A 15,497-nucleotide genomic window follows, 5' to 3' on the forward strand; every position below is an offset into this window, starting at 1 on the left:
GATAAAACCCACTTTTTTGATAAATACATTGGTTTTAAAATAGGTCATTAGATTCACTGAAGAAAATGCTGGTGCTGTTGAGAGTTGGATACTTGATGTATAAGCAAAAGGAATTTGTGAAGAAAGAAAATTACTTCTGGAGATGGAATAATAACGATAGAAATTAAAGCAGGCCTACTGAGCAAAGACTGGCTGTTAGCTTACAGAATATTTTAAATGCAAATAGTGGAGTTTATACTTCAAGAAGATACTTGAAGTGGCAGCTTTTTTAGAAGGCAGCTTAAGGAACTGAATGAAGGTTTTGGCCACAAGTGAGGTCTGAATTCAGAAAGGCTTCAACAGTTAAATAGACCATCACTTTTGATAGAAATTGGGAGTCTTTTATGTGTAAAGTGGCTCACAAAAATTTACCAGGCATTGAGTAAAAGTTCTGTTAGGGCTTTTTCTTTCTTTTTTTATTCCCGTTTTGAAGTGAATTACCTGCTTTCATTTTAATCAGTGTCTGGATAAGGAAACTCTCTGAGGGAGTACTCACTCATTTAGCAGAACTCCTGAGTGCTTCAGAAGTTACTGTCTTTCTCAGCTTTAATTCTGGTATTTCATAAGGGAGCAAAACATTTGTGCTGTGGTAGGCATGTTTTACTTTATGTTAAAATAGAGGAGTATACCATCAGTTTCTATGTTACAGCTAGTGATTCAACCTTTGTGTTTAAAATGCCAAAAATTTCCTGTCTTTGATTTCTCATGCAAGGAAGGTCTGTGTCCTTCTACACCTTTTTGCCTTCCCCCTGCCTAAAAGGCACCTGACTTATTAATGCTGGACATAGTCCAGTGTGGTCCAAATAGCGTGGCATAGAGCAATAACATAGTCCAGATGTTCGAAGAACAATAACGTTATGTAGTTTTATTTTCAGCCTTGCTGTTTTGTTAAGTCTTGAATCTTATTTTAGATGTTGACCTTGTCATGAATTCTGGAGAACCTGTTATCTTTCTCTTCTCCTTTTACTGAGAAAATTGGACTTCATTTGCTAATAGCTTGTAGACTATTAAGTGTTGATTCAGAAGGCCATTGAATGTGTCTCAGGAAAGATGTAAAGACAGTGAAATTGAGGATTTTTAAAGTACAGCGATACTGATGGCATCTTCAGTTTTCAGTAAGTTTGCTGGGAAATATTCAGTAACATTTGGGGAATGTTGCACATTTGTAACAAAAGAAAGTCCAGTTGCAAGAACTGAGGAAGGACAAAGTTATTTATTAATTAATTTAAACATGTGGACTGTGGTAATTTTACAGATATTGTAAAAATGTAAAATATGGCAAGATTTGCAGAAACTGTCTTAACTTTAATAGGTAAAAATTAGAAAAGTACTTGGGTTTACAGGAAATATTCTAGATATAGAAATGGGAATGAACCTTTACTTGGGAGCAAAATTTGCTCAGTTGCTTATTTGAGCTTATTGCAGCTTTATTTAAGTCTGTAGTGAAGTCTTGTCTTTCATCCAGACAGTAGTAAGGTAAACTGTAAGACTAACTTTTCTTTGGAGTTAGGAAAATAATACTGGGGATATGTTAAATTTTTTTGAATTAATCTTTTTTTAACATAGTCCTTCATGAAACTGTGGAGCAGAATGGATAAACTACTAATGTCATTGGAATAGGCTTGTATTAAATGTAGATAATTATCGTGGCTTGTGCCATTGCCACTCCTAAATATTTTTTTTAAGAAGTCTGTTAGGTCTAGTATTTTTGTCCTCATTTTCCTTCTTTTATTTTGTCCTATTCATGGAGGGTAATATTTTAAAAGCGATCAGTTGCATACAGCAGAACAAAAAAAACCCCAAAAGCAGGTGTGAGCCTCTTTCAGTTCTGTAACTGATCAATGGATTGTAGGAGAGCTGTATTTTACTTTGCTTGTAGAAAAATTAGGGGAATTTTATTAAAATTTGAGATCAGATCAACAGCAAAATTTAACTGGCAAATATTTGCCTTATTCCTGCTTCTGACTCTTGTTCCCCTTACTTGCTGCCTTTTTTTATTTTTTATTTTTTTGAAGAAAAACTGAAACTGCCTGAAAAAATAACATGTGAAAGAGTAAGTTTGGTTTAAGAACTCTGTGGGATTTTTGAACCAAGTTTTGTTGTTCTTCAAACACTGTTCTCGTTGGTATTTTTTTATCTTGTCTATCCCCTATGAGGTTACTGCAGAAAAAGGAGTCTCTTCTGGTAGGAGTTTGAGATTTTGTTAGCGAGCATCAGCATGTATTGCACAGAAGAGAACCATTTGGCAGCACTATCGTTGGTACAGTTGCTTCCTTCAGGAAGGCAAAGAGGAGCAAAGGAGGTAGCACGAAGTAAACTTAAATCCATTAGTAAGTGGCCTCACGTTACTTCTGTGCCTCCACTGTTGTCCCAGGAAGAGCCATTCTCCATCACTGCGGGATGCAGTCTTTTGTTTGAGCATGAGAATTTGTCTCCCAGTGGTTTAGGAGCCCAAGACCTGCTGGGGCATGGTGAGAATGCCAAGGAATGATGCCTTTATGACAGATCTGAAGCCTCTTAGGTGCAGTTCATCTGTCCAGCCATAGGTGTCTGTTGTCACAGCCCCCAGCCGGGTAATAACTAGCATTGACTCCATGATTCTCAGAAGGCTGATCAATCACTTTATTTTTCTATACTTATTAAGAAACCCGTCGCCCTTATAGACAGTCACGATACAGGTGGACCCAATTGGTCCTTCCATCTAAACACCATCACCATTGGCCAATTAAGAAATCACCCTTTGGTAAACAGATCTCCATAACACATTCCACATGTTCAACAGGTGCAGCAAATAAAGATAAGAATTGTTTATCATTCTTTTCTCTGATCTTCTCAAAGCCTTTCCCAGGACAATGCCTGGGAAAGTTGTGCACCTCTCTCTGTAGGCAGAGAGCTGCTGCCACAGTCTGGTGCCACTCGAGGTGCCTTGCAGGATCCTCAGCAGCCACGCAGAGTGAGCGAGCGGGCGTGACACAAGAACTGCAAGAGATCTGTGGCCCTCTGGAATGTCAGCTGGCTGCCAGACAGGATGCCCAGGACAGTCTAAACTGGTTTTAGATGACTGTGCTTAGGCAAATGAATCCTGTCCTTTGTGTCAGGACAAACAGATTTGGGCTGTATGGAATGCCTGATGTGTAAGGGATGAAGTTCTCACTAAATGATGTGGGGCATTGGCTTGAAGTATGGATTAGAGGGATCAGCTAACTTGATGCATGTGTAGTGCTTGCGGCTTCATTTTCATGCTTGACAGAAGTTGTTGTAGGCCGCACCAGTTCATCTGGAATTGAGCTAATGATCCAGTCCCAGATGTTCCAAGTAATTGATGCAGTCTATGTTTATAAGTCACTGAAGGGAGACTGGCAGTGGGTGTCTTGGTAGGCACTGAATTGGGGAGTGACTGGGAAATTTAAAGAGTTCATCTACTTGAGGTTTTTCTGCTTAGGCAGGATTTTGCAGTCGTCCTCATAAGTATTTTGTGGTGTGAAAGAGGAAGTGTTAACAGTAGGTAAAAATGGGTATTTGTTGGCAAAGCTAATAATGATCAGTTATTGAAATAAAATTGATACAGATGTTTTGAACAGAAGTCAGTTTACAAGAAGTTTTATTAAATATGTAAATATTAAGTATACTGTGTTCTCTGGTTTGACTCTTGTCAGTCTACAGTAAAATACTGCAATTTGGTCTTTACAGCCCTAGTTGTGTTAGATATGTAAGATGTTGCTACTGAAAACAGTATCCAGATTTGCCTTTATTGCCAGCTTTAGTTAAGTATTACTGCAGGGGATCCAGTTTTTTCGCCCTCATGGTGTCACTTGAGGATGTGCTTTAAATCAGTCAGCTTCTGATTTCCTACTGCTGAGTAGCATGGGTAGAATATAGATCTTGTATTTGTACTGCTGTGTAGGTGATACTGTGTTTTAATTTTCTGTTATTGAGTATGACTTACAAAATATTAGATCCCAGAATGTCACATTAGTTATATGAACCTTCAAACCAGCTAAGGTGGAGGCTTGAGTTGCAATAACAATAACTGTATTCTAATTTAATCTTCTTTGAAAATGAAATATTTTTTCTCTCTGGATGTGAAAAACTTTAGATTTCTCCCTAGATTCTCCTTGTCACTGGATGTATCTTTACATTTACTGGTTACATAATTACCTTTACTGCTGTATAGGCAAATCACAGTAAGTAGATTGTTCTGGAGTTTAAAATATTGGGAGTACTAGAATGTTCTTTGACTATCAAGTTTCATTATAAATGTTTATGCTTTGATCTCTCTGAATACTTCAGAAAACATACACTACATATTTGTGATCTGACCCCCAAGAGTAATGCTGCAAGGAAGATAGTACATACATTTTGTTTATTTTTAGTTCAAATGACATAGTTTGTTTCTTAAGAATTTTAGTGTTTAATGCTCTGTGATAGTTCAAGTTTTGGTCTGTCTGCATCCATTTAATCTTCAAATAACTTCAGTAAATCATAAAGTCTGAAAGTGTGGTAGACTTTGGGTTCTGATGTGTCCTGCAGGTTGGTTTGGTGGGTCTTTTACTGGAAAGATTTCTTAGACAACTCTTCGAAGATTTTGTGGAAATGCACAGCAGTTTGTTGATAGCAGTTCACTTGGTGCATTGTACCTGCAGAGCATCCTCTGTGGACAGATCTCTGCCCTCTGTTAGAAAACTTCGAGTGCTCAGATTTCGAATCCCGAGTTTCTAGCTTTGTGAAGGTAAAAATGACCTTTTCTTGAATTTTTTCTTCCCCTGCTTTGAAGTTGCTCATCTGGAAGAGAGCTTGTACCAGAGTGAGAGCATTTGTTGCTCATCAGGTTTCTTCAGGAGTTTTTGGCAGTACAGGATTCCAGGCTCTTCTCTGTACGGTGTGCTTACCTCCAAAACTCTTTATGCACTACAGTTTAAAATACTGCATATCAAGTACAAGAACGTGTTGTGGGATTTAACTGAGGCTCAGTGTCTTTAATTTATTGGGTTTTGCCTTTAATATGTTCTGTGGGTTGCTAGCAATTCATACAGCTTTTTATTTTTAGTACTTTGGAGCTTTGTTTTAAAACACTGTTTGGATAATGCTTTCTCAGCTGTCAGGTCTATTTGATACTCTGAAAGTGTTAAAATGACCTAGAATGAAAATTATCCAGCCATTTTAGAATGAAAAAAGTTTGCATCTATCAGATGGCTTTGTTTTGAAATACCAATTACATTTAGGCTTTTATCACTTCCGTTATAGATATATTTTGCTTGTAGACTGCATAAAACTAACATTAGAGGCACAGTTCGGTGCTGAAATATAGTGATCCCCATGCTCTGTATGGAGCATCTGGGCTGTCAGGATGGACTGTCAGGAGCTCCATCCCTGCTCCTTTGGCCAGCCAAAGGCACGTAGTAAAGCCAGATTGAGCAGAACTGCTCCTTGATTATGCCCTGGGGACCAGCAGTTACAACTGGAGCTGGGCTTCTCCATGCTGAAGTACGTGGAAATGCTTTTACAGGAGATACCAGCAAGTGGATCATTGCTGATGAGTGAGAGCACATGGAAGGTGCATTGTAGGGGTAGCAAGTATAGTGCTCTGTTTTCATGAAGTGCTGTAAATACAGACTTCAGGTTTTGCATCTTCACAGTGTAAGGCATATTTCTGAAAATATTATGTCCCTAAAGATCACTCGGGATTTTGATGATAAATCCTAGGGAAATAAAAGTGTAAAGGCCTAAAAGGGTGGGGAAAACCTCTGGTTTCTTTAAAAGACAGTGTGAAATTTTCCTGCTTATGTTTATTTAAAAAATAAACAAATCCAGAACAAAAGGGGCTCAGCTGCAATATCCCTCAGCATTAATAGAATTCAAACAGATCCTTTTCAGCCATTAATTTTACTTGCTTATGGTACTGTGCTGTTATTTTGGAACACTTCAAGTAACTGCACACCAATTTTTAATTTATTTTAACAGAAACCATGAAAAGTCTGGTTAAGAACACGCATGTATCAGTGGCTTAAATCAGTTCTGTGTATCTTAAAAAAATATGCATTTATTTTAAAAAGATGAGTTTTAGGTGGACTGAAAAACTGTATAAAACTATTTCATAATGTAGATTTTTAATACAGTGTTAACAATTGCTAAAATGTATGAAAAAATATCTTTTATCTAGGCAAAGTAATTTGACAGTATTACCAAGAGCATTATTTAATGTATCCTCTAATACACACAGCATGTCAGTAGGTCAAAACATTTGCTTTTGCATTTTTTTCTGGCATTCTGTTTGCACATTTTGGGGTTGACCAGTAGCTTCTAAAATTACCCATCTTTGATACTCCTTCATAATGAATTGTTTGGTAAAAATAAAATTATTTTATCTGAGTCACTGGTTCCCAAAGTACGCAGTTGTTTGGGGTTGTGTAGATTTTTCTTGATTAGGAGATTTTGCATAAATGAGCAAATGCTCAGTTTCTGATTTTAGGATTGTATTGCAGAGAATTTTATTGTTGCAAAGGTTTGTGCAATATTTGCATATCAGTGCAGCATTGTAGAGCTGTTGGGTAGTAGCATGAAAGTCTTGCCTGTTTCTTCATCAGATTTGAAAGTGCAATGACAGAACCATTTTTATTTGCAAAGCCTGTTTTCACTTTTAGTCTGTTTTCATGATTCCATACTCACGTGTCAGTGTTGATCTGATGCTGTTCAAAAATATGCAAGATATTTCTAATTTAAAATTACCTGTAATGCTGCAGGTATCCTAGCTATTAACCCTTGCCATTTGCCCTTCTGTGACAGTGTTTAAGTCATTTCACTTAATCTGGCCTTTGTGTTAGTGGTTTTCCTTGCTTGAATTCTTGATGTCTGGTTCTATTTAAGATAGTGAGAGTAAAAGCATCAGGAATCAAAATGTATTCTGGCTCAGCCCGTATGCTGAGCGGGAGTGCTGTTTCCATGGCAACGCACAGGACAGTGAGGGGGAAGGCTGATGCCTTTTCCTCCCATTCGGAGAGTTTACAGATCCAAACAATTACTCTTAGCAAGATTCACTTAAAAATCAGTGTTTATAGGAGAGGAGCAAGTAATGTTAATGCAGATTGGTAATACACATCCATATTGTTCTTGTGATGGTTTGTTTCTTTGATCGTGGAGATGCATTAGTGCAAAACACAGCTTTTGGCAAATGCTAGAAAAATGTGCTAACTATAGCAGCAGTGATCTTGGACACGTTAAATGCAGGGTGTTCTGGCGTTTGGTGCTGCCAGTGCTGCTGGACAGAACCTTGCTATACCCTTTAATGTAAGCTGCCTTCCTCTGGGAGACTACATTGTTAAATATAGTTGACATTTCCCTGGGAGCAAGCTCTGAATTAGCAAAGGGTAAACAGTTAACCATTCCAGAGATTATGAAGTTTTGCCATGATTTTTTTCTTTTTTTTTTTACTAATGGCAGGTTTTAGAGCAGGTAATATGCTAAATTGGTCTTTCATTACTGTAGCGCAGCTGTGTCTCAGCCTCGCCCATTTTATTTATTATAGGAACCATAGACTGGATGTTTTCTGTGCTCAAGCTTATAGATAAATCCTTCTTCCCTTAGTGGGTGGGGAAAACATTATGTTCTACTGTTGGAATATGTTGGGGTTCTTTTAAGGCACAGTATTTTGAATTGAGACTGTTTAGTCACTAGGCATGAATTTCTTTCATGATTAAAAATACACAAACCTGAAATTATGGGAAAGAGGAGTGCAAGCCCTCTTTCTGAATATTGTCTGCCTGTCTAATTTTTTAAACGAAGGATTGGAATAGTGGCAAATACCATGTGTGGGAATGAATTTATTTGCATGGAGAATTTTCACCTTTTCCTCTGGCGTTGGCTCCCAGAAGATGATGTCACCTTGCAGCTCATTGGTTGTGCAGCACCTAGTGCAGGGAAGGGAGAGAAAGATGCCGGCACAAATCTCAGTGGTGGATCTAGGGTGTTTGCGAGCAGATTTTGATGGAATCTTTGATTAGTATTAAGAATTTACTGCATGTGGCCATGTGAGGTGCTGGGTCCGTCCTAGGGTGAGGGGATTGAAGAGCTATCAGAGGAATGAGGCGGCTGATCTGCAAGAGGATCTGTGATTGTAAGTTGAAAAATCTGGGTGGAAGGAAGGAGACAGGGAGTGCTAGTTAGACACATTGTGGGAGGATGTGTAGCAGAAAATGCATGCATGAGTGAAAGAAGGAAAAGGAGAAGCATTTTTCTTCAGTAGACTGGAATGATAAAAATTATATTAAAAGCTTTCCTATTGGGAAAATATTAAGAAATGATTGAAAAAATTCAGTGTGTGCAAAGATATTTTTCCTTTGTGGGAGTGGATGTGTAGGATTCATTTTTTTTATACTCAGTTCTACTGTGGTTAATTATGAAGCTAAAATTATATTTCATAAGAACGTGAAATGTGGAAAATGCTGTTTATCTCCCATTGTCATTTTATTCCTAGATCAGAGACAGGATAAACTGATAAATACTTGTTTTTATTTATGCATTTTGTGAATTTCTGTGAAATGTGAAGGAAAAGAGTTTGTTAGGAAATGAAAATACACCTATTCTAATAGCTCTATTTTTATTTAACATATCTTTTTCTAGACAAAAGCTTTGATGATGAAGAGTCAGTGGATGGAAATAGGCCATCATCAGCTGCTTCAGCCTTCAAGGTTCCGGCACCTAAAAAGCCAGGAAATCCTTCAAACAGTGCAAGAAAGCCAGGATCAGCTGGTGGGCCTAAGGTTGGAGGTAATGTAAAGCTATTCAGATTCTAATCAGTGTTCCCAGAAACCTTGCCAGAGAGGCACAAAACGGAGAACTTTGGAGGGTGATGTTTAATTCATGACTGCAGTATTTTTGCAGAGCTGAGAACAGTAAGGGACCCTGTTTTATGTAATTATTCATCTGTAAAGATGTGTGCATATCTGTTTGTTTTTGTGAGTGTACACTGAGCTTATACAGGTCTCTCATATTATAAATAAAATTATTGTCTGGAGACAGCATTTATGTTGGTGAAAGGAAAAAAATACATATATATATATATATATATGGGTGTCTCTGCTGGAATCCACACATTGCACTTATTGTATATATATAAATCTCCTGTAAAATTCTGGAGAAGGTCTGTGTAGATTAAATTTTTACTGTAGGTCTGCACTGCTTCACGTGGCTAGAAGGGATTAGCCATCACCCAGAGCCCTCATCAGAGGTGTATGTTACATCTGGATGACTTTTATTATTATTCTTTTAACTGTCAGTATTGTGAAATTGGTTGTGAAAGATAAAAAATGAGGGCCAAAACCGTTGGCAGGATTTTTTTGCATGGTGTAGCTTTAAAGATGTGTATGAGGAATGCTTAGTAATTATGATCTTAGAACAGGGAAATCCGCATTTTTTTAGGGCGGGGGTAGTCTAACAAAAGCAACTGTTTACTGTTAAAGAAGTGGCTGCTTTTTTGATGGTTTATGTACACATTAAAAAAAGAAAATAAATAATTCTGTGGAAATACACCATGCTTCAGGTACAGGGGTTTATGAATAAGTGATTCTTTTAGTAAGGGATTTTTGTAAGAGGAATTTTTCCATGTTCCTATTCATGTAATGTCATATGTGATCTGCAAAACAAATATAAAATTTGGAAGAAAATATGTATGGCAAATAAGCTGCCTTAAGTATTTTCACATTAGTAAGATACAGCTGATGTTTTGAAAATTTATTGTTTTTCAATAGTGATCTTAAGAATTCCTAATAAATTGAAAAGATTTCCATAGGGCTGCATCAACACTGTCATAGTGTAACTGAGAATTGATAGGAATATATATCAGAATAGTATCAGAAAATACCACCTAAAGGACTCCATAAAGGAAATTATCTCATTGATATTTATTATTGTTGTTATTATTGCACATAGCAAGTGTTATAAATGAGCAAATATAAATCAATAACTAATTATAATGTAATCTCTTTAACCTGAAGCATGGTGTTTTTTGCATGCAAGGCTAACATACATAGTACCAGAACTGAATGCTTAGAATTTGTCTTTATTTCAATATGGGCTTTTAATAATATTTTACTAAATATAGATCGTTTTAATGTATTTTTTTTTACATGTAGGCTTTTACTTTACATGCTCTGCAGTAAAAACATGGAGATACAAGGTGAAGGGAGATAAGAACAGAATAACCACTCACAGATTTTTCAGTTTATCTGAAAATACAGTAGTAAAGCAGATTAAAAACTCAAAAATTAGTACTCTGTTTTTTCTCTTTTTCCTATATTGCCAAACTTTAAAAAAATTAAAATTAAGCATGCCAAAACCTGGTCATTCCTTGCTTTATACCATCTCCTTTCAACTGAGGAAAATATTGGGGTGTGTTTACATACCCCTCTATTTCCCTTCATTTTTCATTCTGTAGGATATATGTAGTTAGAATTTTAATACAGTATTTACAAATCCTGCATCTCCTAGCCTAGTAACGAACATTAGTGAAGATGCCAAATGTATTTCTTTAACAATAAGGTCATAGTCTCTTCCAGAAGTGAGGAGTTTCCTGTAATAATCTTCATATGAACGATGACACTAGGTCAGACAAGAGGCCTGGGCAGCCCACTGTCCCATTGGACAGTGGTCAGAAACGACTGCTGGAGACATGTACAAGAGTAGGAGAAGTGTCTAGAGGCACACTGTCATGATGGGACAAAATGCTGGCTTTAGAAAGCTTTATTCCACAGAGAACCATGGTCTTTGGAGAGCCCAGTTAGGGCATCCTGTTTTATTTATCCTAGAGACTTCCTGGATCTTTATGGCTAGAACAAAACCTTGATCCTCTTCCACATCCAATTTCTCTAGGATCTACTTCGCAGGTGCCTAAAGGACACCTGAGATTTTTCTCCAGCCTCAAAATTGCCATCTCCATGGAGTACCTTTATAGTTCTGGAAGTTTTTTGCTCTTGCTTATGTAGTAAGAATCTGCTTTATCCTACAGTCCCAAATCCTTGTGCTCACCACTGCACTCCAAGTCAGTAGGCGTGCCATTTCTCGCCTTTTCCTCATAAGCACTGGATGGGTATTTCAGGCTTTCACTGCTCACCTCGTGCTTCTGCCACCTGTTGGTTCTGCTTGTCCCTTTTCTCTGACTCTCAAATATTCATTAATCCATATTCAGAAGTTGCAATTCAGCCTTTGGAGGGAAAACTAGGAGCAGCTCCTTTAACTGTGTTGCTTTTTATTTCCCTTCCACAAAAATCTCCAAAGTCATGTAAGTGACCTACAGTTGAAGCAAGTTTTTACTGCAGTTTCTCCTCTTCAGCCTTCTGTGACCAGGCAGAATTTAGTGCAGATAGAAATTGTGTTGAGCAAAGGCTGAGATTACTGCAACTCCCATTCATTTAAACTGCCTTTTATATTTTAAAGGATCCCAGAGATCCTTTTCATAGAATGTTGCTTGACAAAGGTGTATTTTCCTATGAGTTGTAGGTGGCAAAGTACAGTTTTTTTTGCCTGGGACCAGAAAGGGTTTGAGGCTACCCTGTCTTGAGGCTAAGAAAATGGAACTCCTTAGCCATGCCTCTATCTTTCTTACCTGCTGACACCTGCTGAATTATACTCAGATGCCTGTGTGCTTGGCTTTTCATTACATACGTCATGGAGATGGTTCTTAAGGAAGAAATGGGTAATTCCACCACTGCCCAGATATGCTGTTCAATTGAAAGGACCCATCTGATATTAAAAAAAAGAATTTCTCACTGTTTTGGGCGTTTTCCTTTTAATGTAGGAAATGTACTTTAGTGGCACTGGAAGTGCAACATCATTGTCCAGGAAGGCAGGTAAAACAGGTCTTATATGAGCAACAGCAGTGTCCTACTCAGCCTGGAATTCTCTCTCCTTGTGCTGGGAATGACTGTGCCAGACATTTTCCTATTGGCAGTCGAGATGAGACGGTTTGTAGAACTTCTGGATTTGCTGACAGGCATGATCAAGCCTGCTGAAGACAGCTTGCCAAAAAAGTACCAGATCAGGCAGCCACAGTGGTTTCCTGCCCTGGGAGTAAAGAATCCAGCAGGCTGTTTCTCCTCTGACTTTTCTGCTTGGAGATGTTCAGACAAGGAGCTTCGTGTTAATGATGAATGAGAAGGGATAGGTCTTCCACTTAATGGGACAGTGCTTTGTTTGGCATATTTCTTATTCCATGGTCGATGCACTTTGCCACGTTAGACCTTTGCCAGCAAGCACACAGCTGATCTACTTACTCCTGATACACTTGCTCTCGGCTCCTCATTCAGGTGGTAGAGCCTCTGGAAAATACCTCTTGCTCTAAAGCCTTCTTATTACTGAGAATGTGTACTCTATGTTCTGCCCTTGCAGAAATTTGATTCTCAGGGTCTTTTTCTTGGCAGTATGGCTCAAGCAGCTTTTTAATCGTAAGGGACACCATAATTTACAGTAGAAAAGGGCTCGAGTTCATGTCAGCCAAATGAGCTATTTTCCTCTCCCTGCGCAGTTCAAGATCTCTCATAGGTCTTTGGCAAGTTCTCTTGCAAATTTCAAAGTCCTGTTCCAAGTCTTCTAGGGAATTGCCTGCTTGTATACCATTTGGAAGCTTTAGGTAAGCTAAGTGTTAGTAGGAAACCTCAGGCTGCCTTAACAAGAAGTCTGGCATTCTCTCTTTTCCCAAAATGTCAGTTTAGGTTAGTAGTCTTCAAAATGGATTAAATGTAGAAATGGTGATTCTTAAAGAGAGCCATGTGGCCTTTGGAAGAAATGCTTGATGATGAAGTATAATCACGACAGAAATTTCTGTTAACTTTCTTCTGAATTTTTTACAAAAACCTCTGTGAGGCTGGAGCATTAATCTTACTGTTGTAATTTGAAACAAGGTGAACTTCATACTTTTTGCACTGTTTTCAGCAGGAAAATACTGCATGGTGTATTTTTATCTATAGTTTATTGGGGTTTTTTTAAATCTTTAGTACATTGGTGGGCTGGCAATATTATGTATTGGTTATTGTTTTATACTGACAACATTGTTACACTTTTTAATGTATCTAATGTGTCTGCAGAAATCAAGTAATTGGAAAACCTGGTTGAACCAGGTGAACAGTTTGGCAATAGAAGACTGTGAGCACTATAGTAACACCATACATGAAGGAACTATAGAAAGCAGTTCCCGGCTTTAGGAAAATTTAAGTTAGGTTTTTGTATCTGTCATTATGCTTTTCCCCCCTTTTTAGTAAGACATACATGTCTTTGATGAAAAATATGAAAATGGTGCTTATTTGCTTTTTGGCTTGATTTCCTAGCAAAAGACATTTTGAAGCCTTTAGAGGCTTTAGTAGGACGAAATTTAAATAAAAAGGCCCTGCATAAAGCAAGTGTGAGACTGAAAGACAGGTGAAATCTCAGCCACTTGAAGTTAACCTCATTAGAACTAGGTGCTGTAGTTAAGAAACATTTATGTTAGAAGGGCTTCAGTAATTGTGGAACTGTAAATACAAAAGGTTAGTGAATGGACTTGAAACAAGATAGACTCATGCTCACTGTATCGATTGGCTCCACACTCAAGAGAGTTCTATGTTCACTTGTACAAAAACCAAAAGAATTCATAATAATCAATGCCCACAAGGGGTTTTTTTAAATTTTGAGTTCTGAAGTCCATGAATGTCTCCTCTGTTACTCTTGTTAGCCTTCATTAAGTGATTTCCAAAGTGCTCTGTTTGTTGTGTAAAATAAACTAGGCTTTTTTGGTCTTCCTTGTTCTACTCTGACCCTTTGTATGATGTAAAGCTGCTCTGAGGTAATATTAGTCAGCAAAGCACCCCTGACATTCTGTGGCACTTTGTTTCCTTTTTGATTTTCAGGTGGTGGTGAAATTCAAGGATTTTTCTTCAACATCCCAGCTAAAAAGTCTTTTTGTCATTCTGAGCAGCCTTAGAGATTAGCCTTGGGTATCAGAGTCTGAATCAGAGAATTTGTTACAGAATGCCTGTTTGCTTCCTCTTCCCCACAGTTAATGTCAATTAACTTCCATCCCAAGAGATCCTTGCCCACGGAATTGCTGTGTTGCAATCCAATGGTCATGAAGTACAGCTATTTTAACCTTATACAGAGTTCAGGGAGGTAGGACAACTTTCAGCTTTCTGTGTTCTCTGAGAGTTGCTGGATTTTGTTTTTGTTTATTCCCCTGAATGGCACTTGAGGTTAGGGATCCCTTCCATATGATCAGTCCTGTTCTCCTTGGACGATTATAAGTTGTGCAATCACTGGGGTTTCCATTCCTGTAGCAAATACCTTCCTTTGTAGTTCTCTTCAGCAGGGGGATTGAAAAAATCCACCTTAATAAAGAATCTGAATGGAAACAAACAAACCTGATAAATTATGTGTGAAAATATATATATATATATATATATATATATATATATGTATGTATGTATGTATGTATACACACCCATACATATACCTTCAGAAAATATGTGTATGTGTCCATAACACTCTTCATTAGCCTCTCTGTTTTCTGTGTGTCACCCAAGTGATAGTTCATACTACCCTGTTTGTCACTAAATTTCTAGAAGTTTCAGTTAAATTGTAAGATTCATTATGTTTCTATAAGCATGGTATTATATCAGACAGTCTTTTCTCAAAAGGCTCATAGTTTGGAAGTCAGCTTGTAAATGGATAAAATGGGGACAGAGTACCAGTGGAGCACAAATGAAGAGGTCTGGAGATAAAAGCACACCACAAGATGTAGCCCAGCCTGCTTGTGACATCTCTGCCCGGGGTTCTGGTCCCAGACGCTTTACTGGCAGTCATGGTTGTACCAGACAGTGGTGAGAATAAGGAAGACAACCCAGCCCTTGTTTAGCTGCTGATGCTGAGTAATGATTATTTGAAGCAATAGAAAGGGGAAGCCGTTTGTTTGTATTTTCATGGGGGTTAATCTAGAAGAAAAAAGAGGAAGGAGGGAGGAGGAAAATGGACTAAAATCAGCGGGCCCTGCTGCTTGGAGTCCTTACGGACTGTGATTGTGTTGAAGAATAAGCAAAGACAACCATTCCAAAATGTTCCTGCATTGCTGCTTTGTGGAGCAGGTGTGATTCTCTTCATTGGGTGATGTGTTGGTGTGTGGGAGAAGAGTCTTAAGAAACCAGTTTCATTTATTTTGACAATGGCATATGCTTTCAAACAAAGAAGCAGAGAATGGAAATTATTTTTGTAATGGAAGTATTTGCACCTGTGTTGGAAATTATTTTTTGGAACATGCAAATTAAATTGTTTTTACAGTATAAGAGAAAAAAAAAACAACACTTCCAAGTCAGGTTACCTTCACCTTCTGTCTTGCCCTAGTGAACTTCTAGAAAACGAAAGTGTATTATCTAGAACATGTGAAAATGGTAATTGTGTAGTTTGTGGTGACAGGTGGTGTGAATTGTTGTTAATAAAGTGTCTGT

At 37.8% G+C, this 15,497-nt stretch overlaps 1 protein-coding gene across 14 annotated transcripts in view; it reads left to right on the top strand.

Moving 5' to 3' along the window:
- Window positions 1-15,497, top strand: part of CLASP2 (cytoplasmic linker associated protein 2) — a 143,819-nt gene that overhangs the window by 49,418 nt on the left and 78,904 nt on the right. For all 14 annotated transcript variants that reach the window (XM_084219605.1, XM_084219614.1, XM_084219615.1 and 11 more), the window contains exon 8: window positions 8,656-8,802. In XM_084219605.1, coding sequence (XP_084075731.1) covers window positions 8,656-8,802 — 147 coding nt within the window. The remainder of the gene's footprint in view (window positions 1-8,655; window positions 8,803-15,497) is intronic.

This window comes from Fringilla coelebs (genome assembly GCF_963513975.1).
Source record: "Fringilla coelebs genome assembly, chromosome: 1".
Taxonomy (NCBI): domain Eukaryota; kingdom Metazoa; phylum Chordata; class Aves; order Passeriformes; family Fringillidae; genus Fringilla; species Fringilla coelebs.